Raw genomic sequence first — 27,223 nt, forward strand, 5'->3', positions numbered from 1 at the left:
CACAGCCCACTGAGTTTCTCGCCGGATCTTCTCAGTGGGTCGCGTTTCCGATCCGGTGGCAGATTCTGCGAAGCACTGCTCTTGCTAGGGCCAGTGTTAGCAACGGCTCCTGGTTTGTGCCCTGAGAACTCACCTACACGTTGGGTTACGCTGACATAGCCTCTCAAGGCTATCAGTTTGAGAAAAAGAAAAAAAAGTCAAATATCATTTTGATTCTATCTGACCACCGATTTTCTTATTTTACCGATTGCCGCTGACGAGGCTTTAATGCTATCAATTTTCCTTCCCGAATTGTCAAAAATAAAACAAAATATCAAAACAGAACACACAAAACTAATTTGTACCTTGTGGGATATCTTATTATGGTCGAATTTCGGTTATGGGGCGAGCACTAGTTTTTTTTTTATCAGTCTTATAATTGTTTCTTTATGAATATTAATAAATAATATGAAAAATAGGGTACCCTTGCGCTGTCTTTAATGACCAGGTCAGGGCTTAAAGAGACATTAAATATTTCATAATCCGTGTGCGCTCGGCAGGAACTCTTTCATCATTGTCACCATGTTTTATTGGAATATAATGTCCCTATCTATTTGACACTAAAACATGTTAATATTTTTATTTAAGAAATGTCTGTTGACGGTAGTATAAAACTACAATAAGTGGTATCAGTTATAACAAAATTTATTCTTCTTCTTAGCTTTATAGTGTGGAGTAATAGAAGTTTGTAGTTATAGTGTCATTTATGGAGTTTAAAGATTATCATTGAAGTAATTGTATCTCAATGTTACTTCATTTTTAACACATTTCTGTTCAAATAACATCGTCCCTGAACGTTACTTACAGAGTTAACATCCGCGATAAATTTCATTGTTGGCTTCTTCCATTGGCCTAATTCTTGTTCTCCGACTCATTTGTGACGTTCAGTTTCAAAGTTGGTTCAATCTTTTGATGATTAATAGTTGGTTGTTTTGTAAATGGTACATTACAGTTGAACTGTAACTGTAATAGAATAAGGTAAATTATTACAGTTATAGGATCTCTGGATCTTTTAGGAGTGTTTGCCTTCTCCAAAAATCTATTTATTACTAGCTGACCTTACAGACTTCGTAGTGCCTCAATCGATAAATAAAAGACCTAAACTTTTGTATAAAATAAACTTAAAACAAACAAAAGGAATCCGTCCGACGGGGAGGACATCAAAGGAAAAACAAAATTGTTATTTTTATTTAATTCCGAACATTTTCATTAATTTATCTACCTTTTAAACCTTCTCTGGACTTCGACAAATAATTCAAGACCAAAATTAGCCAAATCGGTCCAGCCGTTTTCGAGTTTTAGCGAGACTAACGAACATCAATACATTTTTATATATATAGATTATTCGTGTTTAGGGGAAAGATCTTTCAATTAATGCGAAACATTGATTCTCTTATTGTGTAAGGAATATACCTATACATATATAAATTTGTTTTAAATTATTTGAGATTTTCTTAATTATAGTTGTGATATCAAAAAAATCTGTTTTAAAGTGGTTATATTGCGTTAATGGATTTTAATGGAGTGTCTAATATTCTTGCCATTAAACGTCTGATGCACAAACCAGTTTATATTACTGCAATGTACAAATGTATGTAACACGTGTTTTACTAGTATAGCATCTATCACTAGTGGCGTGAGAGGTTACTATTAGAACCACCGTTTTTCTTATTTCTGTCCCGAAATCTATGGTCGAGAGGTATAGCAGTTATTTAGCAGTATAATAGCAGTTGTTTCTATAAAAATGAGAATTCGATCACACGTCACAACGTGGCGACATTAAAGTCGTTAGAGTCTAAGGGCTCCGATAACGATTAAAACAATGGTTGTAAGGACTCGGCCGCCCGTGTTCATAGATAAAACACATAAATAGAGTCAAGATGCTTACGGCATGGACACTTTAAGACCATTTGCTTTATTGTTCAATGGAGTCAATAGTACTAAGCACTTTAATAGCTCTCTGTAAAGTGCTATTGCAAATTTTTTCTTGTATACAATCATGTTGATTTGAAAAAATAAAAATATTTTTGTTTCCATGTTACGCAGGTAATTAAGTATTAAGGTATTCGATTCGATTTGCATTGTTCCATATTTCAATCTTACGTCACGAATCTTTAAATATTCATTTCTGTATATATTTTAAATTAAACGTGTTTCATTGGTTAATGTGTCGTCATATTTTAAAATTCGATGAACTTTAGATACATGTTGCGAAATAAATAAATTTTGAATAAAATTGTTACAATGTAGAACATTTCTTTCAACTTCTTCATCTGAGGTCCAACATAGCTTTGTGATCAATATTTACTAATGATACAGTTTTTAATATTGCTTACATTCGATCTATAGTTTTTGCATTGAACAACTCATCCATATTAATTGAATTTTTAACTCGACATCTTTCAACTGTATCGATGCAACTTGAAAACTATACAAGAATTGTCGAGCGACTGGATGATAGGCTGACCTGTTATTAATTAAAAGAAACTACCATACCAACATATGTAGTATCATTATCATAACAAGTACTAGTGGGAGCTTGAGCGACCAGTATATTCTCTGAATACCGTCACCTCCTCACCTCACTTTATAGAGCAAATTACTCGCTCCATTTACTGTTATCCCACTTTGCCAATGCCAGATCTGAAGACTTCTTACTGGGGTAGGACCTCTTGTCGGTCCGCGCGGGTAGGTACCACCGCCCTGCCTATTTCTGCCGTGAAGCAGTAATGCGTTTCGGTTTGAAGGGCGGGGCAGCCGTTGTAACTATACTTGAGACCTTAGAACTGATATCTCAAGGTGGGTGGCGCATTTACGTCGTAAATGTCTGTGGGCTCCAGTAACCACTTAATACCAGGTAGGCTGTGAGCTCGTCCACCCACCTAAGCAATAATAAAAAAAATTACTTCAGACGTTCGGAAAACATTTTATCTGGTGGTTAGACTCCCTGACTTTGGGATAATGAATTCGCTCAACTAAAAAAAGGCAGTTTGAGAATTACATTTATTCACTTTTTTTTTCTTTCACAAATATCACGTAACAGAAGTTGCCTGTGCGTGTGTGTTGTAATCTTTTATGATCTTTAAATGTAATTTTATTGTTGTAATGTTTTTTGGTAACCCAACGCAGAATCGATAAGAGACGAACGACCGACAAACCTGTCACACGAGAATCGAATTCCAAGAAGGAAGATATTTGTCTTGTATATCTTATGATGTCTGATGAATCATTTTTTTTGTTGCTTCGATAGGTGGACGAGCTCACCTAGGCCCACCTACCCACCTGGCCCACCTAGTTTTCAGTGGCTACCGGGGCCCATAGACATCTACAATGCTTATGCCGCCATCCAACTGGAAGAATGAGTTTCTACCTATCAGTTTTTACAGTACCACCCTTAAACCGAAACGTATTGTGCTTCACGGCAGAAATAGGTACGAGGGCTGCACTAAAAGTATCGGGAATGGAATATTTCCACTGTTCCTGTCATATTAAAATCTTTTTAATTGAAAACTCCTTGGTTTTAAAAATCGAATACCATTTATTTATTTAAAAAAAGATTCTCGGTCTTGTCACGAAGTTTTGTCAAACTTGTTTAGTCGTTGAGAAAATGGAATTGACTCGAGAAAATTCAAGAGCGATGATTTATTATGACTTTCGAAGTGGTTTAACACAAAACAGTGTGTTGACCAGATGATTTCTGCATTTGATGATGAAGCCCCATCCAAAACCACAATTTATCGCTGGTTTGCTGAGTTCCAACGTGGACGGGTCAAGCTCAGTGATGATCCCCGTCAAGGTCGTCCAAAAACTGCAGTCACCCAAGAAAACGTTGATGCTGTGCGTAAGCTCATTGAAGAAGATCGACATGTGACATAGCGCGAAATTCAGGCAACTCTAGACATTGGCATGAGTCAAATACAAATAATCTTGCATGAACAATTAGGTGTAAAAAAGTTGTTTTCCCGATGGATACCGCATTCGCTCTGTGAAGAGCAAAAAGCGGCTCGCGTTACTTGGTGCGTCAGAACTCTCAAAAGATTCCACGCAGGATCCTCAAATGCTGTATACAACATTGTATCAGGTGACGAATCCTGGATATACGCGTACGAACCCGAAACAAAAAACCAGTCACGAGTTTGGGTGTTCGAAAATGAGTTAAAGCCAACAAAAATTGTTCGTTCACGGAGTGTTGCAAAAAAAATGGTGGCCACGTTTGTCTCCAAAACCGGCCATGTTACGACTATTCCTCTTGAGGGACAAAGAACGGTTAATGCAGAATGGTATGCTAGCATTTGTTTGCCACAGGTCGTTTCTGAACTCCGTAAAGAGAACTGCAACCGCCGCATCATCCTCCATCACGACAATGCGAGTTCTCACACCGCGCACAGAACAAAAGAGTTTTTAGAGCAAGAAAACATAGAATTATTAGACCATCCGCCGTACAGCCCCGACCTAAGCCCTAATGATTTCTATACTTTCCCTAAAATAAAGAATAAATTGCGTGGACAGAGATTTTCATCACCTGAAGAAGCTGTGGACGCCTACAAAACGGCCATTTTGGAGACCCCAACTTCCGAATGGAATGGTTGCTTCAATGATTGGTTCCATCGTATGGAAAAATGTGTCAAATTTCGCGGAGAATACTTCTAAAAGCAATAAATACATTTTTAAATAGTAATGTTGTGTCACTTCGTTAATTCCCGAAATTAACAGTACCGCCTAGGTAAGGTGGTGGTACCTACCCGTGCGCACTCACAAGACATCCTACCACCCACTACCATTTTGTGTCCTTTAGATTTGACAGTGTAATTATTATAGGTTTCACCGTATTTTGTTTCTTTTGGTCGGCTTGTAAGCTGACTGTCGATTCAAAGGCATAATACTACCTTATTACTCCTAGATTACCGTATGTTTATTAATAAGGTCGACATAGTCTTTTTAACTAGCACGCTTACGAGTTCGTTGATCTTGTTTGTCCTTAAATAACGTGCGTTCGTAACGTGCGAATAACATAATCAATTTTATGAACGTATGTGGTTTTTATTTATGCGTAACATGATTGCTGCTGTTGAATCTTTTCCGCGAATCTTCGCGCAAAGGAAGATCGTAATTTGGATTAAAGTTTAATAAGGTATGGTTCCTCCTACTGATGTAACTTGTTGTTTTTGTTGTTAAGGTAGGATATTTGGGCTTTTTCTTTTGTCTGAATCTCTTAATGTTTTTTAATCGATATTTTTGTTAAGAAAATATTTGATATTGCTGTTTCTAGCTGGCGGTATTACTTCTTTTGAAGGCGATGTTCGTATATTGTAGTATCAACGTTTGCTTCCACTCAGAAGGCTCAATATCGTAACTCCTTAATGTAGTAGAGCTTTCAATGCTATAGTTGCGTGTGCGTTTAGTTCAACTACTGGAAAATTTTCAGTCGCCTTGTCCAACATTTTTGACATGACAATGAGGCCAATTGCACTGGTCTAATTAATCAGATAGATTTCAGTTCTGTAAGCTGTTAAAAACGTGTTGTTGTTTTTTTTATTGTCCGTGTAGGCAGACGAGCATACGGCCCACCTGATTGATAGTGAGTGGTTACCGTCGTCCATGGACTTCGACAATGCCTGTGGCAAGGCAAACCGCTGCCTACAGAAGTTGCTGGTTTTTTTTGTAAAATGTATTTTTACTTGATCTTATTTAAACTTTAGGTCACTTGCAATTGAACCTACAAAATTGACTGTTGTCTGTAGTTCAATATTTGAATAAAGTAAATGCTCTAATTTATCGATAATTCCATAGCAAATATGTTTATTAGTGCCACAGGAAGCATCCCTGTATTAAATGCATACAATTCAACACATTGCACTAGGGCTTGTGCAACGTTTTTTGCCACGTCTAAAATTACTCCGTAATCATTACGCGTTGCGTTACTTGTCATAGGTCAGTGCCGTTGCGAAATGCTGGATCAGATTACGACTCGGATAATCGCGAGATTAGATTATTTTGGGTTACGTCAAAGAACTGTTTTTTTCTCTCTATCGTTTCTAAATTTACAAGTGTTGTCTCGATAAAAGCAAACCGGTACGTTTGGTAATTTCACATTCACAGCGTTTTAGGGATTTAGTGTTATCGAAACCTAAAAGTTTGAATGGTATGTCTTTTTTATTTTTAAATAAGGAAATGAATGGGAATTTTTGACGCGCTGTTGCTCCGATTAAAACTTCACGAATTCATTGTTATTTGTACAGGTGATTTCCGAGAAACACAAGACGTAGGCATTCGAACCATTTAGAATTGTTCTATTAGTCACCGTCTCGTTAGAAAAAAAAAAAACGTATCTATTTATGTCCGAACCGCATGCGATTGTTTTTATTTAATAGATTTGGATCGCATTCTCGCACCCGTAGTTTTTTCATACCAATTGTTTGGTATCTTTTATTGCTAAATACATATATGTTGGAAGCTCGTTTAGTTTTGACTGATGCTGGTAATATCAATCATAATATCAAGAACGAGAATGTCCCACCCGTTTTGAGACGTGACGTCACAAACTCAAGTGTACATATTGTCAAACGGCCTATTATTGCCCAAAGGTTATCAGAACAACTTGGAGGGTACAATAGGTAGTATTAAAACTGATGCTCTGACTTTAGTTCTTAATGTGGCCAGTGAAATAGACGTTGTGACTTTTATGAGCCTCAAGAGTCACCAGTTGGGTCGCGAGCTGCTTTTCCCACCTAAAGTAGAAGAGAAACAAGCTGTCGCTCGTGAGCACTCGTGAATATTCGTCATGGCACTTATGACAACGGAATGTGTCAAAACTGAGCTGAGCTGAGATTCCTCACATGAAACACAAATCTTGAGCCTTAAGTATTCTGACAAATTGTGCTGGCAATTTGTTACTGAAATTAATATTGAATATATTAAAAAAAAGTTCATCATTCATTTAGATCTCAGATTTAGATGCGAACTAGATACGACGTGGATGTTCGTGGAGCAGTCTAAATTCGACAATAATCGCCGACGGCTCAAGATTTCGATTCATTAAATTTATTAATTTTTTTCTTGTAACAGCGATGATTTTTTTTTTTATTTTTTTATTATATCAATAAATTTCACTGACCATAAAACCAATAAGAGATATTCGGTTGACAAAGAGAAGAGACGAAGGCACTGAACTGTTTTTCCGTCATTGCCTATTTATAAATAGATCACACACACACACACACACACCTATGAGAACGCTGAGCCAACAGTGCTCTTATATAAATAAACTATCAGTATTAACGGCGAGAGGTGTGGTCATGTAAAAATAAATTACGTGGAAATCTATAAACATTACGAGAAAAATAAACATATTGTTAGGATAGTCATTCGGCGAGTCTAAGTGGTCTTAGATGAAAATGTACTTAATCAAAAAAACCCTTTGCTATCTGGCTTATATAACTAAAATGCTCTTTGCGAAGGATCTCGAATCTCGGATGGTCTTGATTGGACGGTATTGGGGTTTGTTAGTGAGGTTTGCATCTTGCGTTCCTGGGACTGTCAATGATTGTGGCAGTTTCCTGCGTCCTCTATCCTGTAGATCTGTTGGATTGACAATGACAAGAGGTTTCTTAGTGGTACCCCCGTGGCTGCGAAGAATCTATACATATAAATAACATTGGTGTGTCTGTTTGTAATATTGAAATAACCGCTTTTTACTGCATGCATATGAATATATATACGGTACATACACCAAAATAACATTTTTTACAATTTTTGTCTGTCTGTCTGTCTGTTTGTTCCGGCTAATCTCTGGAACGGCTGGACCGATTTTGACGGGACTTTCACTAACAGGTAGCTGATGATATAAGGAGTAACTTAGGCTACTTTTTTTAGACTAGCTTCGCACCGCGGCGTCATCCGCGGTACGACAATAACCGCGGGTAACATCGCGGGACTCAATTATCAATAATAAAATTTAATGTTTCCGAAGCGAAGCGAGGGCGGGTCGCTAGTAATAATAAATAAATGATTTGCATTTGCAGCCTTGTTGTGACGTCTAAATGTGGCAGAATTACTATTGGACGATCAGGGATTATCGCTTTGATGGTGCACAGATAAGATAAGATGCAGCCGGAGTTTTAGTAACAAATATGAGTACTGTTTCAATAAAAAAACACAATAGGATATTGCATGTTCGATAATCAGCGCGCGAGTTGAACGCACATTGGTTTTTTGGCAAACGATGGCTGTCCGCTTCTCGGAAAGATTACATTCAGAACCCTAAGTACCTGATTGTTTGCCGGTCACCGAACCCGGAGCGGTTCTTCGTTATTTTATTATAACTGGTTTCGATTTAATTTCGTTATCTGGGACAGTCCTTTCGTGACTCAAAACTTCTCCCTCGGCCCATCGAGATAGTGTCGATGAGCGCTACAAGTACTTTATTGATTATCATTTTGATGGGCCGTTTTGTGATACGTTGCATTTGGCACCTGTCAACGAATTTCTTAAAAGTATGGAGAGTTAATTATTGTTTTTGCTTGATTACCGAGACAAGATCGGTAGGCAGCGGGTTTGCTCTGCCCCTGGTATTGCTGAAGTCCATGGTCGACGGTAACCACTCACCATCAGGTGGGACGTATGCTCGTCTGCCTACAAGGACAATTACAAAAAAAGCAATATTCGAATCTTTTATAGCATTGCGAACATATTCTCTAAAATATGAAAATTATCTTAATATGATTAATTACATTATTATTCAACATAAAAAATATATATTTCAAATCGTAATAGGAATTTGGAATAACTTTGTAATTTATGGATGAACATTTAGAAAAAGAAATATCCGTTCCATTAATAAATTAGATAGTAAAATTAAAATACTGTAAACGCGCGTCTTCAATATTTGTCCGGCGGAGGTGTGGTCGTGTGTAATAAATAAACTCTGCTTGCAAATGAATCGCATTAAATTGTAATTAAATGAATTTACATAGGAGTCGAGTTGTTTGTTGACGCGTCGCTCGATCACGTTGCGTTCGACAAGTGGATGCGCGTCGAATGCCAAAGGATCGTTGACATCGCCAATACTTCATACGTTAATTTATTGTGACCGGTTCAATGACCCGCAATTAGCCCCCGTGCCCTAGCCCTATTGAGATAAACGACTGCGGTCCGTTCTCTAAGGCGAACCCTCGCGTTTTACATAGCAACAATCTTTCCATTTGCGATTGTTTTTGCTAATCAGAATTGTTCAGTAGATCTTGAAGAATCACTGTTACTCAATAGAGCGTTCAAGTGTGAAATAATTTTTTTTAGGATGTATGTTGCAATCGATTGTGATAATTAATGTAATAAGATTAAATGTCTTTTTTTATTGCTTATATGGGTGGACGAGCTCACAGCCCACTTAGTGTTAAGTGGTTACTGGAGCCCATAGACATCTACAACGTAAATGCGCCACCCACTTGAGATATAAGTTCTAAGGTCTCAGTATAGTTACAACGTCTGCCCCACCCTTCAAACCGAAACGCATTACTACTTCACGGCAGAAATAGGCAGAGTGGTGGTACCTTCCGCGCGGATTCAGAAGAGGTCCTACCATCAGTGTCTTGTGTGAAAGAGCATGCTTTGTTGTTGTTCATTGTGCTTGGACATTTTCATATTTTATTTCGATTGTATTGGTTATGTCCAGATGAATGATCATAAACTCGCGTTAAATTATAAAGTAACCTGAGAATTAAATGGAGATGTTGTATTTATATATTTTTTTATTGTTGTCATCAGCTATCACGATTGGCATCAGGGTGATCGGACCGGCGCTGGGATTCATGCTCGGTGCGTTTTGCACGAGGGTCTACGTCAATCCTCTAGTCGATCCAGGATTCGATTCCAGCGACCCGAAATGGGTCGGCGCATGGTGGCTCGGTAAGTCTAATTATTTTTATAAACATTTATCTATTTCATGACAGAACTTAGTACTTAACGGTAGGCAGCGGCTTGGCTCTACCCCTGGTATTGCTGAAGTCCATGGGCGACGGTAATCTCTCACTATTACGTGGGCCATACGTTCGTCTGCTTACTAGATTCACGATTGATATTTTAAACCGCAGTTCAGATAACGAAGGCTGTATGTCGAGTGATTTAAAGTCGTTTTGATCAATGACCCACCAGTGACAACTCACGTAGCTTCAATTAATTCTGTAATTCAGTGAGCTTAGTGCGAGTTTCTTAACGTTCTCGATAGCGTAAAAGTTAGCTCATATTTGTATGGAATGGGATCGTTTGCGTACGTTTGCCGCTAGGGGCGCTGTTCCAACTGCATACGAAATTGGCCTAACTTTTACGCTATCGAGAACGTTAAAAAACTCACACCAAGCACACTGCATGTCTTCTAGTATGGTAACCGGTTAATTTACGCCTTCCAGGCTCTTAGTGACTTTTCAAATTCGCAAAGCACTTGTCGTAGAGACCGGCCGGCCGCTTCGACAGTTTCGCGCATGACAACTTGCGTCCTTTTACCTGCAATTACGACTCATTAGGCCGAGGCTCCGTGCAAGCGTGCGGTTACCGTCCAACACGCATAATATCCATTTCTAATTAACTTGTCAGCCAATAGCGTAAGACTGCACTACCATCACATAATACACGCTGTTTCGTTTCACGCTAACTCATTAATTGTTCGTTTGTAGAATATTTTAAGCGCACGTTTTGATTTAATTACATGAAATTTGTTGCTAGGCAGATAAAATGCCTGTTTGTGCCGTGAAGCAGTAATGCGTTTCGGTTCGAAGGGTGGGGCAGCCGTTGTAACTATACTTGTGACCTTAGAACCTGTATCTCAAGGTGGGTGGCGTATTTACGTTCTAGATGTCTATGGGCTCCAATAACCACTTAACACCAGGTGGGCTGTGAGCTCGTCCACCCATCTAAGCAATAAAAAAAAAATGGATTTTTATTAGAGTGAACCAAGCGAGAAGATAGTCGTTCAAATGGTTCGAATGGTTGTGTTTAAAAAAAACTTCATGAGACGCTGAAAATTTGAATGTAAACATTTGTAAAGTGTTGCATTGTCGTCGAGTGTCGCTTTGGAAATTGTGGCATTCCTTCGCGCCGCCACCATCTACCGTTATCGAAGCGTTTAAACAGATTTGCGCGCAAAACCCACGAAGAAAGCACGCGCGTGACCAAATTGCCAACGCAACTTCGCTTGCGCACCGAGCGCTCGCTTACATTTTGCAAATCACCATTGAGGCCTGTCCCCTTATTTACATTGTTACAAGGTTCAAATTTGATAGGTGACAGTTTGGGCGTTTGTATCTTAAATCTGTAGAAATTTGCCGCGACCGTGTTCCGACTGTCAATTACGTGAATTCGCAAATACGCGTAGAACGGTTTCCGCGTATTTCCTTATTGTCCCACTCCCGTCCGCTCATGAATGAAGTTCTGAATTTTAATATGACAGTTTCGTACAACGTGCAAAACTATAGTAATATAAAATTATTACATTATGCATACCTCTGATACTTAATTAATAGTCAAATGATGTTTTATATTCGAATGAATGGGATTTACATTAAAATTATGCTCTAAAAGCGCACGTCGGGTTTCCAATAATAATCAGTGAATAATTAATTTATAAAAAGATATATAAATACGGATGAAACTGCATAAAACGGTCGCCCGACCAATTAATTTGTAGATAATCTTGTTGTAGCTTGTTAATCTTAGCCATGATACTGCGATGTCGTTTACCTATGGCATTTCACACCGCTTTTGTATTGAATAAAAATAAAATTTCTCAACGGGTAATGAACATACAAATCGCATGTTGCAACACGATAATCGATACTCATTACAAGCTTCCCTCATTCGGCATTAATCAAGTTCTGAATTCAATGTAATCGTTTCTCGGAAAGGGGTGCTCGGGGCGATCTTGTATTTATTTCACCATGATGAATTGCGGACACTGTACGACAGTTGTTACGCGTGCATCGTTCATTTATTTGGAAACGTTGATGAGTTCACGCGCGTCGGAGTGGCGATGTATCCGCAGCGGGCCTTACTGATCGTATTTTTCGCATTCCCGAGATGCTTTCGCTTTTTCTCGGGTGGGATAGTGCGGCGTCACGCAGCGTCGCAGCGCACGCCGCCAGTTACATAACGAATGTTACATCACGCCGCGTCACGATCGCTAAAATAAGCACTATGCGTACCCGGTCACGGCCAAGGCTGAGCGCGCCTTGTTGCCGACAATTATGCCTTCGACGATGCCCGTAATGAGGATTTAGTGGGTGGACACGCGACCGCGCCGCCGCCGCGCTCACTTTTACTTTTAAACCGGTTACGAGTTGACCTTCGTCTTTCTCGTCTATACTTTTCTAGTATCGGATACTTTGATACACCACCCGATTCTCCGCTTTCTCAATTGAGCGAACGTAAAAATAACGTGGACGTATCTACGGTGGATACCTACAGCGTCTAGCGAACGCCCTTGACTGATCGTCGACCGGCCGACCTTGTGAACGCGCAAATGTTTTCTGTTTGCATCTATCGCTTGTAATTGTGTTTTCAAACTTGGAAATATTTGGAATAGCTCCTCACGCGAACGGGAAATCCTTGTGCTCCAATTTAACGATCGGTTACCGGTTCGTATATATATATAATAATAATAAATTCACAACGAGACTCAAGGTATTTCTGATCTAGTTACGAATTCGAATTGATTAGCCTTTCATCTGATCGTACCGCTAGAGGTACGATAATTCTGCTAATTAGAATATTCCATAGCTCTGATACGTTGTGTACACAGCGAATGACTGGACCATATAAGTTAACCACGAATTCTGTTTGTTCACTTTGTTCGTTAGCGATTTTTTATTCGGCACATTGTTGCTTGATGATATCCTTTGCATGTTTTATTTGCAAGAATAATAAATCTGTTTATGGTATTCATTAGGATACAAAACGTACGAGTCGAGATTAAATTAAATATTTGCATTATGTTTTACCATGACTCTCATAACAAACTTCTATAATGTAATAGATATTAAGGAATGTACACATGTAATCGTTAATCGGTTACCTAGGAGGCCTTACCTTTGTAATTGGCGTAGGTGAGCATGTTAAGTGGTTACAGAAGTCCATGTACATACTACGGTCGATCTTGCGTGATTCATCATCATCATCATCATCAGCACACAATCGTCCACTGCTGAATACAGTCCTCTCCCAATCCACACCACTGAGCCCGCTCCTCGACTCTTCTCATCCACCTTTTGCGTGATTAGGTGTCGATAGGAGAAAAAGCCATCCAGCCTTGGCAGACCGGGCAATGTATTTACTGCTCGCCTGAAGGCGGACCTATAAGACTTCTAACCAATCGTACTTTAGATATTAATTTGAGGAGGAAAAAAAAATTAGAAAAAAATTAAGGGGACGTTATCCTTTTCGAAAAAAGTTGACTCTCTCTGAGTTTTCTAGTTTAAGGTTTTATTAAATTTTAAGTTCCAAAATTGTTTTGTTCCTCCATATTTTTGTGAAAATTATTATGAATATATAGAAAGACTTACTTTTTGAGAAATAACGCGTAGAATGTTAATTTTAAGCAGGCGGTCGCTCGTAATACTCACGTCAAATGCTTAAGCATCATGACATGGGGATGCGCCACGCTGACTCCTCATAATGTGGGTTAAGGGCATGCAGAAGAAGAACATTGCATGGACTAAGAGTCTCACATGGTGTTAACTGGTTACCGTAACCTATAAACATCGTAACGTAAATACTGATAGCCACCCTGAGTCACGAGTTCTGAGTTGAATCGTATATAATAGCTGCCCACCCCTCAATACGGTATACATGATAGCTTCGCAGCTGAAACAGCCCGGATATACCCGCGTGGGCTAACAATGCATCTCACCACCAGTAATTGTGCGGACTTAGTTTTTATTACGCGGTCTTTCATGAGTCCAATGTGGTAGCGGTTCGTTCGAAACATGCTATAAATACGGTCAAAAAAAATTACCAGCGGGATTTGAACATCGGCACAGTCGTCTTATACGAGTACGGCGGGCGTCTTAGCCTTTAGGCCCAAATGACGTCACAGATTTTAGTGAAAATCGGTTAAAGTGTACATTAGAAAAAAAAAATCGCCAATCAAATTCTCTTCCACATTTGAATGACTTGACCAGGCTTACGAGTTTAATTGTTTATACCACAATATATTTGGCACAATCCGCCTTAAAGGTTCTATTTACAAATAAGATAACGTTGAGTATATTTTTGCTGCAGGTATGGTGTTCATCGCCGGTTTCATCGTGATGCTATCGTGTCTGATGTTCTTCTTTCCGCGTCAGATCAAACCCGAACCGATCCAATTGCAGATGAAGAAGAGTAAAGAGAAGCGAGAGCCGTTCGTCAAAGGTAAACAATATGTCAATTTCAACAGATTCATTCGGCTAGTAATTTAAGACCTACCTTTTTTGTAAGGATAATTTAGAAGATTGCTAGAAAATTCTAAACTTACTTTTCATTGTGTTCTATTGTATTAGTTTGATCACTCTTTAAGAGCGTTATCGAGATTTTTGCTTAACATATTTTATAGGATACCTCATACAGTATCAAACATGGGATGCAATTTAGATTTCGACCTCATGTTTCAAGGTCGATCACGGTATTCGCATTTCGATGGATTTCTGTAACCGTCAAAAAAAATAATCGATTTTCATTAGACAACCCTATTGATATTCGACAGCCCTACGTGTATATCTCCTGGAAACGTTATAAGCGCGTTTTAACACGCGAGGCCACGTGATTTCTTTTAAAGAAATGATTTGATTTAGATGTCTGATGTCTAGATGCTTGTGAGTCATATGTTGTTTATAACTGTTTATTGAACGAATACCATAACGCTTGATACAAAAAAATAACAGTTATATTGTAGATACTTCTGACGGGAGAGAAACTAAGGCCCATGTGGCGTTAAGTGGTAGGTAATACTAATACTTGAATACCAATGCGTGATTGTTAAGGTCCAGCGACTTTGTAATTGTTGCGATTTTATCTCAATATTCTTAAATACGTTTCATAGTGTATAAGTTAAGTTTATATTGGCGATACATACATAAAGTAAAAATTAAAGCGATTTTTACTTTCTCTCTAAAAAAATTTAGCTGTAGCAACACAGTGGTGTTGTCAGGTTTTAAAATGTTTAACATTTTGTCCGTGGCGCAGCGGTGTCTTGCTTCATATGAGATGTCGCTGTTTCGATTCTGAACACACACCACCTATGTCTTGAATTTTTTTGTCATGGTCTATTAAAAGTTCGCTGTCATTATTTGTAAAGATTTTAAGAAATATGTAGTCTTTAGTTGGGTGGCATTTACGTTGTTCTTATGTCTGTGGGCTACAGTAATTACTTAATATCAGGTGGGTCGAGAGCTCGTCCACCCATGTATTACATATCCCACGTTGATGGTACTGACAATCGAATAGTTTGATACGTTTTGATTTTGATACATTAATGTCACATGTCAAAAAACCGTGCGAGGCGGATTGGTCCCGCGCCCCCTTCAGTATTGCATTACACTGTTCAAACTACGTCCCTTGTTTTATATGCCTAGTGACCGGAATTCTATCGATACATTAAAAAAAAAAAAAAAATAGCTTAAAAAGACTAAAAAACACGCTTTATATAAAATTCAACTAAAAAATAGAAAATAAATTTTAATAAATTTGAATTGAAAATAGTGTAAAAAAATTATATTTCATTGTAAAAAAAGCGTGGGGTGCTTTTTAAGATATTATTGAAATAACAATTCTTCTACTCATATCTGACAGAAAAATATTTATAACTAATAACACCATGCACCCCACGCTTTTTTTTCTTTCTATTTTTTAGTTGAATTTCAATTATTATTTTTCAATATTTTTTTATATATTGATTTGTCATCTACAAAGTTTGAATGAAATCTGGCCGTTTAAAGTGGGTCCATAACGCGTCTAAATAAGTCACTTACAAACATACATACAAGTGAAGCTAATATAAAGCGTGTAAAAAAGAATAAAAATATGGTACTCTGTAATAAACGTTCCCTAACAACAACTGTACTTCGTGTCGAGCACGTAAGTTTTATAAACCGTTGTTTTTTTCCTCATAAAAGTGAATTCGAATTCCACAATTATATTATGTGTCCTGTCTATTTCGTTAAATAGTATTTTGTTCATGTTGTAAATAATGAATTTCTCTCGCCAGCCGAGCTCGTTATAGACGCGATAAAACAGTGGAGGATGATCAAATAATAACTCGCCGAATAAATGCAACAAATAACTTGGAATTTAAATATGTTTTTGTTGATATATTTATTTTATTTTAGATTATTAATTTTATGAATGTTTCGTCGCAGCAATCCAAACAGATAGCTAAAACGCGGACGACATATTAAATGCAAGGAATTTGAGTTATACAATTGAATGACTGCGATATATTTATGTAGCTGTTGATTACAATACTTTACAGTAATAGTACGGGTCAGCCTCACAACGGCGTGCCACGCCTACTTGTGTCATAGTCCAAGGGACAGTTGTTTTTTTCCCTACCTATTCGTTGGTAACCTAAGGGACTATTCCAGCTATGCGTAGACGGGTAGATGAACTCACGGGCTCAACCTTAGATAATATGCTAACTCTAGTTCTAGCAAGAACCGAGCTTCGCTGAATCTACCACCGGATCGAAATCGCGATCCATTGAGAACATCCCGTGAGTGATACTCAGTGGGCTGTGTCTATAGGGGACGGTTGTTATTGAAGACATTTAACACTTGAATCTCTTGACTAAGATATTTGATGGAATTCTAATTGTGACGTCTGTGTGTTGCGGTTATCACACAATCGCAGGTGGAAACGCGAACTAACCAGTTTATGGTAATAAAATGAAAGTACATATATCTCTCGGCAGTAGCTCCGAAACTTCCTACAATATAATGATATCATATATTAGTGGTCCTCTGGGAGTGGAAATTCGACTATAATTAATTGAAATTATAAGTTTGTACACTATTATGATTCTATTATCAAATATATACTTCTATAATCACAGATTTAGTCAAGACTACACTTTAAACAAATATTAATAAAGACAAACAATATTTAATCTATTTTTTTTAAGAGATTTTATGACCTGGTAACTAAGACCTTTAAGTCATGTTTTATTTTACTTTATATTTTTAATTTTATGAAAAATGATAATATGGAGTGAAATGAAATGAAGATGATTAATTTGAGACATTAATCAACTGAGATAAATTTAATGAAATGAGATGATATGGGATGAAATATAATCGCAGTAAAATGGTGGTCATTTACTGAGATTTTTTCAGTGGACTTTTTGAGGAACCCGAGAAGTTACGTCCAGCAGCTTTGTTTCATTTTCCCACATTTGTGCACTTTCACAGATATTAAACAGTTAATAAACCACCATTATTACACATTTAAACCTGAAGAAACACTTAATAGACAAAATAAAACAAATCACACAACTTCACTCTTCGCGTTCCCGCCAAAAAGTCTAATATTTAATCTATTCTCAATTTGACCACAGACTATAAGCAATAAGAAAAATTTGACAATAAACAAATAGTATGCATGCGTGCGTGTGTCAAATACGTAGTAGTGTGTGTAATGTTTTTTTATTGATTTAATGTATGATTTTAATGTATGATTTAATGCATAATAAAAAATATATCATTCTGCACTTCTTCTCTATATTCCCTATAAGTGTGGGAAATTTCATACACCTCCATCCGCGCCATTTTCGTAAAAAGGGGTACAAAGTTTTTGCTTCACATATTAATATATAGATGTTTGTCGGTCCCATAAGTTCTTGTTATGTAATAACTACTAGACAGATTTCACTGATTATACCATGTAAATTATTTATACATCACGACATCAACATATCTCTGATAAAGGATATATAGGATACATCTTTCAGTCTAACGGCTCAGTAATGCGTTCCAGATAATAATATCATCATCATCATCATCATCAGCCTTTATCTGCCCACTGCTGGACATAGGCCTTCCCCAATGCCTTCCACATAATGCGGTCCTCTGCCTTCCGCATCCAACCAATATACGATAATAATATGATTAGTTAAAATTAATTTTTGATTACGTCTCAACGTTAACGTTCAATGTATCGCTTCAGAAATAGAATTAGCCTTAATAATAAATAAATTCAGTATAGTCGTACATATCGGGATGAGTTATTATAGTGACGGCCGCGCCGTTATAGAATTTACTATCTTTTTGATTTAGAACGTTTCCTCTTTGGCAATCTCGTGAGCTATCCGATCTTATCGTTTGTAGGTACTTGCCATCTTAGTTTTTATTATAAAAAACTTAAAAAAAAAGATGATGTATTTTTTGTGTGTGTGAGTTAACCTCAATCTTTTTTTTTTATGAACCGATTTTGATAGTTTTTATTTATTTATTTGAAATCTGGAACTTCTCGGGTGTTTGCATTTCATTATTATCAAATTTTGATCAGTAGTTTTCATGTTATTCTTAGTAATAATGCATATTCAATCCACTTTGGTGACACTGATGAAATTTTCATTTTATATTTTTGTTAACTTTTTTATTGTCTTATTGTTCACACCTACTCCTGCCTATGAATATATATATTTTTAATACGCTTTTATTAGCTTCAGACGTATATGTATGTTTGTAACGGAATCTTTGAACATGATTTTTTTCCTCTTTAAAATGTCGGATTAACTCGAAATTTGGTACACTTATTAAGGACCGATGACAATACAATACTAAAAAATAAAATATGGATAAATGGAAATTTAAAAAAAATGGAAAAAAAAATAGTTTAAAAAAGTAACAAAATACGCTTTTATACAAAATATAACTAAAAATAGAAAATAAATTTTAATAATTTTTAAAAATAGTGTAAGAAGAAATGATTTTATTGTAAAAAAAGCGTGGGATGCATGGTATCTTAGTTAGTAGTTATAAATAATTTATTTTATGAACAGATATGAGTAGAAGGGTTATTTTGATAATATCCTGTTTTCAGGTGCTTTTGCACCCAGCAAATTTATTTCTTATTTTTTAGTTGGATTTTCTATTAAAGCGTATTTTTATAGCTTTTTAAACTATTATTTATTTGATTTCCTTTTCGTCATTATAGTTGTGGCCACTTTGAGCTTTTAAGATCGTGAAGACAATGAACTGTTACTCCCGTTTCAGATTTCTTCGCGGCGATCAAGAGGCAGATTACGAACGACATTCTGATGTGGAGGACGGCCAGCTCCGTGCTACATCTGATGCCGATCAGTGGAGTTTACAGTTTTCTACCCAAGTATTTGGAGAAGCAGTTCCGACTCCCGACGCACGATGCCAATCTTGTGTCTGGTCAGTTTTTTTATTTTTATTTTTATTATAAACAATTACGTTCTGGTTTGATCTTACTGTTTTCCGAACGGTCTGAAGTCTTTTTTTTATATTTTATTGCTTAGTTGTGTGGACGAGCTCACAGCCCACCTAGTGTTAAGTGGTTACTGGAGCCCATAGACATCTACAATGTAAATGCGCCACCCACCTTGAGATATAAGTTCTAAGGTCTCAGTATAGTTACAACGGCTGCCCTACCCTTCAAATCGAAACGCATTACTGCTTCACGGCAGAAATAGGCAGGGTGGTGGTACCTACCCGCGCGAACTCATAAGAGGTCCTACCACCAGTAAAAAAATTACCAGTTTACTTTCATTAGTACTTCCCAAAGGACAGGAAATCGTTATTCTGCTAAGCTTATTTCCAGCTATGGCTTGGGTTCGAAGGTACTTAAATAAAATCGAAACACAAATTAACTTTCTCGTTATATCGACAGATGAAATTCTATTTGGCTTAAGCAATTTTTTTGCAACTTTACAGAGAGCTATTTAAAGTTTAAAATTTGGAAAATAGGTATATCATAACAAAAGAATTTCTTCAGCCATTTGAATGGCGTTAACTTAATTAAAGTTCAAATAAAAACATTGAATTGTTGACGATAATACCAAACTAAAACGGACCTTTAATTAGAAAGATAGATGTCACGGATTAAGGGATATGTCACTTAAACTAAATCGACTTTCGGCCTTCGAAATATACTAAAAAGGGGGGAATTACCCGACCACAAAATAAAACAGTATTACAGTCTCTTTTTTTTCCCTAGTAATTCTCTGGTAGCCTTAAAGTTTATTCCAGCTACGGTCTTAATATTGTATACATACTTAAAGGATTCTCTTACCTTATAACTAATTTGCCCAACGTTCATAAGAAGAGGAAAGTTTTAATATAAAATTTATTTAAGTATACTTAATATACATATATATAAATGTGAAAGTTTGTGTTATTGTGACCCGTATCACCTTAAAATGACGAATCAATTTGAATGAAATTTCGCAAGATATTTTGTGACATGTATTAACATCAACTTTTTATTGTATTATATTATTAGAAAAAGTGTGAAAAGTAGAAATACGTGAGTAACTTCCTTATCTCGGGAAAATGTAACGTGTTTCGTGAATTTTGACTTACGAAATGAAGGTGATTTTTTTTTTTTTTTTTATTTCAACCTACCTATTTGCTGGTAGCCTATTACAGCTATTACAGCTACGCCCGGATTGGTAGGTGAGCTCACGGTTTCAAACTGAGAGAATTTGCTAACACTCGGTGAAGGAATAACATCGTGTAATAAAAATGAAACCCGCAAAATTATAATTTGCGTAATTACTGGTGGTAGGACCTCTTGTGAGTCCGCGCGGGTGGGTACCACCACCCTGCCTATTTCTGCCGTGAAGCAGTAATGCGTTTCGGTTTGAAGGGTGGGGCAGCCGTTGTAACTATACTTGAGACCTTAGAACTTGTATCTCAAGGTGGGTGGCGCATTTACGTTGTGGATGTCTATGGGCTCCAGTAACCACTTAACACCAGGTGGGCTGTGAGCTCGTCCACCCAACTAAGCAATAAAAAAAAAAAAAAAAAAAGCCCTAGCAAGGGCAGTGCTTCGCAGAATCTACCACCGGATCGGAATCGCGACCTACTGAGAAGATCCGGCGAGAAACTCAGTGAGCTTTGTCTGTGGGTTAATTTACTCGTCGAGCCCTTCGTTGCAAGCGATGGGTTCGACGAGAACGATGATCGCTGCTTGAGGTACCTAAAAGCACCGTTAGTGGATTGGGAGGATCCGAAATGACGTGCTTTGACTGAATAGTGCAGTAACAAGGGCCCCCTGACTGCTGGGCTGAGGGTCGTGGACGAATCTATATATATTTGTGCGAAAAAATGTTAGTTCGTTTTATTATTTCGACGTGTTTTTTTTAGTTTTTATATTATTACCTATTTTTATATTAGGTACATGTATGTATATAAATGTATTAAAATTTACAATATTCCCTATGAGATTTTTTTTTAAATACAAACATAGTGAACTGTTGGATAATTATGATAAAGTTCAAGAACACGAAACCCTATCTATGACGGATCTAATACATGTCCTACTTTAAATGGATATTTAAATCCTCTGATATCCTTTGCTACCGCAGTCGGATAAGATGAAGGCGATCAAAACCCTAGGATACATAGTAGTTTATTATAATTTTATCCCGGTACCTCTTACATTCCAGCTCTCGGTGGTATCCTGGTGATGGGACTCGGCATAATAACGTCGGGAGTTGTCATATTGAAGCTTGTACCGTCCGCAAGACAGGTGGCCGCTTGGACTGCAGCCACAGCCGCCATTTATAGTGCCGGTGAGTTTGTAGGGTAGTCTTAAATGTTAATGTGCTGAAGTCGTCGCGGCCTAAAGGATAAGACGTCCGGTGCATTCGTATCTAGCGATGCATCGATGTTCGAATCCCGCCGACGGGTACCAGTTTTTCTAATGAAATATGTACTTAACAAATGTTTACGATTGACTTCCACGGTGAAGGAATAACATCGTGTAATACAAATCAAACCCGCAAAATTATAATTTGCGTATTTACTGGTGGTAGGACCTCTTGTGAGTCCGCACGGGTAGGTACCACCTCCCTGCCTATTTCTGCCGTGAAGCAGTAATGCGTTTCGGTTGGAATGGTGGGGCAGCCGTTGTAACTATACCGAGACCTTAGAACTCATATCTCAAGGTGGGTAGCGGCATTTATGTTATAGATACCTATGAGCTTCCGTAACCACTTAACACCAGGTGGGCTGTGAGCTCATCCACCCATCTAAGCCATTAAAATGTACGACACGTCCAAAACAATTCGGATGTTTTCTTGAAGGCATGGTGGCACTGATGTTCGTGAGTTGCCCAGAGAAGAGTTACCGGTACCTGAGCGCGGCTTCCGACAGCGCCCTGCCCTGCAGCATGGCGTGTCACTGCGAGAACGCCTCCTTCAGCCCCGTCTGTGGACAGGTAATCAATAATAGTTTATCTGCTGTCGGTACTAAGGATACATGCCGGTGGACTTTTTGGCGGGAACGCGAGGAGTGAAGTTGTGTGATTTGTTTTATTTTGTCTATTTAGTGTTTCTTCGGGTTTAAATGTGTAATAATGGTGGTTTATTAACTGTTTAATATCTGTGAAAGTGCACAAATGTGGGAAAATGAAACAAAGTCGCTGGACGTAACTTCTCGGGATCTTCCAAAAAGTCCACTGAAAAAATCTTGGTAAATGACCACCATTTTACTGAGATTATATTTCATCCCATATCATCTCATTTAATTTCATTTAATTTCATCCCAGTTGATTAATGTCCCAAATTAATCATCTTCATTTCATTTCACTCCATAATATCACTTTTCATAAAAATATGACTATAAATTAAAATAAGACATGACTTAAAGGTCTTAGTTGCCAGGTCATAAAATCCCTTAAAAAAATATATGCCGATTTCTATAGAAAAAAAAAAGAATCGCGCTTTACGATTTAAAATATGATTTGGTCATATCTAAATGAGACGCCGATGTTAACTGACGATACTCCGGTCATCGTTTATCGTGTAAGAGGGGAGTGAGCGAATAAATGGTATATTGTGCACGGAATGTTGACAAGCGAAAATGATCCTAAAAACTATGGAGCTTTAGGTTTTGTGTATTTTTTTTAATTTAAAATTACTTCTATTTAACCTTACCTTAATTTAAACTTACCTTTTTATGTGAATGGTATTTTTTTCTTTACATCCGAAAGTAATATCCGAAATTTTGCTGTCAAAGAAACCATTTTATTTATGTTTTTTTTTTCGAATAAAATTGAGGAACTAATCCTGTTTTCTGTGTATACAGGAGGTCGACACTGACATTAAAGCCGGTATTGTCACCGTATGAATTATTCATGTTTTTTTTTAAATTTAATTTTCAGGATTCTTACACGTATCTCTCGCCCTGCCAGGCCGGCTGCATGGGAAGCATGCAGCTCGACAACAATACATTCTTGTATTATAATTGTTCGTGTATCAACGGAAGTGCGACAACCGATCTGTTAGTACCGAAGTTTTATTACGTTATTTTTTATTTGTTAGATGGGTGGACGAGAGTGGTTATTGGAGCCCGTAGACATCTACAACGTAAATGCACCACCCACCTTGAGATATAAGTTCTAAGGTCTCAGTATAGTTACAACGGCTGCCCCACCCTTCCGACCGAAATGCATTACTCCTTCACGGCAGTAATAGGCAGGGTGGTGGTACCTACCCGTGCGGATTCATAAGAGGTCCTAACACTAGTAAAGTACTTTTCGAAAGCAGTGTGACGTCATTAGTGGGGATATTAGAATCGTTTGCTTTCCGGAACTAGAGGACTCCGCGGCCTGATGAATAAGACGCAAGGTGTACTCGTAGTAGATATGAATAGTTTGCTTGGTGGTTTCTTTAATCGCTTAGGAAAGTCTGCAAGATAATAATCATTATTACCATTGCGCAAACATAACACATAAATCGAATAAGTTATTGTGGTCTAACGGTTAAGACGGTGTAGTACTATAGAGTGATGCGACTGGGTTGGAGTTTGAATCCCGCAGACAAGTAAAAAAATCCAAGCAAAATGTGTACTTAACTTGTGTTCACGAATGAATTCTCTCACGAACGAATTATTATACAATAAAAATTTTATAGATTTTTTTTTGTGTAATCATTGTTTAATTAACTTAGAGGACGTATAGTAAACCCGTACAGATAAATATCACTATCCTATTTAATTCTGCTGCGAAACTGTCATGTGTTCTGCTTTAAAATAGGCCTTAGCCATTACACTCTACTATTGAAATATAGACTTTATATCTCAAGGTGGACGAGAGAATTTACATCGAAATAGCTATGGGTTTCAGTGACTGCACAGCGGCTGAATGGCTCGTTCATTCGTCTGTGTAATAAATAAATATGACAACTTTAGTATAACAATGTAAATCAAGAGTTTCTAGTGAAAAAAAAACCTCAAGTTGATTATTATTGTATATCAGCGCCATCTGTGTTCGTTTCCGCGTACTATGGCAATACAGGGTGTCCGTTTCGTTTGCAGGGGGAAGCTGTACGATCTGCACAACAGAACGTTCCAGGAGCTGGCGGCGCCCGAGGGGTACGCGGTGAGCGGGGAGTGCGGGGTGCCGTGCTCGCAGATCTACGTCTTCATCGCCATCTTCGCGGCCATCATGTTCGTGCACGCCAGCGGAGAGGTCGGCGCCGTGCTGCTCATCATCCGCTGCACCGACAAGCACGGTCAGTACTCCTGCAGCCCTCAGACACAGCCCACTGAGTTTCTCGCCGGATCTTCTCAGTGGGTCGCGTTTCCGATCCGGTGGTAGATTACTGCTCTTGCTAGGGTTCGTGTTAGCAACGTCGTCAGGTTTGAGCCCCGTGAGCTCATCTACACACTTTAGGGCGAAGCTGAAATAGCCTCTCAAGGCTATCAGCAAAGGTAGGAAAAAAAAACTGGTTTTAAAACCTGGTTGCGTAAATACGCCTCATATTTACTCAGTCAAGCTCCACGGCTGTCATTAATCGATAGGGTTCCGTTTGGTTGGTACATAACCAGGTGTGTGTGGTGTTCCAGACAAGGCGATGGCGATGGGCGTGATCCAGTTCGCCATCGGCGTGTTCGGCAACGTGCCGTGCCCCATCGTGTTCGGCGCGGCCGTGGACGCCGCGTGCCGCCTGCGGGACTACGCGTGCGGCGAGCTCGGCGCCTGCGTCTTCTACGACACGCACTCCTTCAGATACTTCTACTTGGGTCAGCATAACCTTTGTGTTCTAGATTATTATATATTTTACTGGTAGTAGGACCTCTTGTGAGTCCGCACGGGTAAGTACCACCGCCCCGCCTATTTCTGCCGTGAAGCAGTAGTAATTTGGTTTGAAGGGTGGGGCAGCCAGTTGTTACTGAGACCTTAGAACTTATATCTCAAGGTGGGTGGCGCATTTACGTTGTAGATGTCTATGGGCTTCAGTAACCACTTAACATCAGGTGGGCTGTGAACTCGTCCATCCATCGAAGGAATAAAGATTAAAAAATATATTTTTTTTAATATTCGATTCAAAAATTTATCGATTCAAAAATTTCATTAAACGAATAATAGAGTTCGTGTACTTCCGAATCCGTCACCTATTCAGAATCGCGAGACCGAAGTCTCTATTGTATGGCCTAACTACTATCCCACTAATCATGATTGCATCGTGACAATGTCGTATCACATACGATAACTCCGAACATTTTTTTTTACACATAACTTGATATATCATTGATAAACATTGATTATGGAAGACGCTTATGGTGCTTGCTTAGAGAAATGGATCTTACAGTATCGGCACGTATACATACGCCAGGTGTTGCTCATGAGGTCGGTACCAACAATGGCGTTAGTTTAACGAGAGAATAGTCGCGCATGCCAGTTCGTAAACTATTCGCATGAAATTTAAGTTACAGTTTATGTCTCAAGATGGGCGGTGGTGTTCACACGCCACTAACTCTTTAAACAAATAGGATGGGTAGTTCTTCGAGTCATTTACTCGATAAAAAGTACTATTATAGGAAATCTTCTTTTTCTTGTTCTCCACCTTATCCCACTAGGTGGGGTCGGCACAGCTAATTTTTCTTCTCTTCCATTCTCTTCTATCAGCCGTCATCTCAACATTTACTCCTCTCTCTCTCTCTCATATCGTCATTCACACACAAACTATCCACGTCTTCTTCGGTCGACCTCTTCTCCCATTACCTTGCACTACCATTTCCATACGTCTCGTAGTCACATGCATCTTCTCTCTACGCATCACATGTCCATACCACGCTAACCGTCCGCTCTTTAATTTGTTGGCTACCGGGGCTACTTTCACACTTCCCCTGATATACTCATTCTTTATCTTGTCCTTTCTTGTCACTCAACACATCCATCTCAACATTCGCATCTCTGCCGCATGTACACTATTATTATAGGAAATGTCGCTTTGAAAAGTATTTCATCAACAGGCCTCTCGGCAGCGATCATGTTCCTCGCTTTCATAATGGACCTGCTGGTGTGGAGTAAGGCGGGGCGCATCGACATGAACCCCAGCGAGGCGGGCGGGCCCCCACTCCCCGCACTGGCGGCCTCACCCCCCGCGCCGCCCTCGCCGGACCACGTGCTACTCGCAGCGCCCACAGACACGCAGCTGTGACGTCACTGTTCATACGAGTCGCACTTCTAGTGGTGGCCGTATCGATAACATATGTTTTATAATACTTTCTACTTTCAACTAGTGTTGAGCGAAATCGGTCACATCGACATAGCATTGCCCCGCGACTCCCTCCTCGGACCACGTGGCTGTATGACGCGCATCTGTGACGTCACTGCCTGTAAGCATTTCATCTCTAGGGATAGCACCTTTTATATTGTTGGTTATCTATATCCTATTAGTGCATTATTTGAACAAATATATTTTATTATACACAATATTAATATGATTTTTAAATTATTTAATCGACATTATTTGTTAATTTTAAAGGTTTTATTCATCATTTTTGTTATACAGAATCGACAAAATTTGCCTTAAAAATTTTCGTCACCTTATATATTTAGATAAGATTCAGGATATAGAAACCAATAAAAATCGATATCCAATGTTTCGGTTCGTTTCCGCTTCTCATGTTTTAAATTGTCTTTGTCGATGCCTTTCCTAACAAGGAAAAATTGTACCAAAAAAAAGAAA

The 27,223-nt window shown here is 38.3% G+C and overlaps 1 protein-coding gene across 5 annotated transcripts in view; it reads left to right on the forward strand.

The window, feature by feature from the left end:
* LOC114244022 (solute carrier organic anion transporter family member 74D) overlaps positions 1 to 27,223 on the forward strand; it is a 78,832-nt gene extending 51,609 nt beyond the window's left edge. For all 5 annotated transcript variants that reach the window (XM_028175704.2, XM_089727284.1, XM_028175703.2 and 2 more), the window contains exons 3-11: positions 9,802 to 9,942; positions 14,305 to 14,436; positions 19,272 to 19,436; positions 21,692 to 21,817; positions 22,331 to 22,464; positions 23,410 to 23,528; positions 24,564 to 24,760; positions 25,095 to 25,271; positions 26,505 to 27,223. In XM_028175704.2, coding sequence (XP_028031505.2) covers positions 9,802 to 9,942; positions 14,305 to 14,436; positions 19,272 to 19,436; positions 21,692 to 21,817; positions 22,331 to 22,464; positions 23,410 to 23,528; positions 24,564 to 24,760; positions 25,095 to 25,271; positions 26,505 to 26,692 — 1,379 coding nt within the window. In that variant the 3' untranslated portion in view covers positions 26,693 to 27,223. The remainder of the gene's footprint in view (positions 1 to 9,801; positions 9,943 to 14,304; positions 14,437 to 19,271; positions 19,437 to 21,691; positions 21,818 to 22,330; positions 22,465 to 23,409; positions 23,529 to 24,563; positions 24,761 to 25,094; positions 25,272 to 26,504) is intronic.

This window comes from Bombyx mandarina, chromosome 05 (genome assembly GCF_030267445.1).
Source record: "Bombyx mandarina strain Sakado chromosome 05, ASM3026744v2".
In the NCBI taxonomy this organism is placed as follows: domain Eukaryota; kingdom Metazoa; phylum Arthropoda; class Insecta; order Lepidoptera; family Bombycidae; genus Bombyx; species Bombyx mandarina.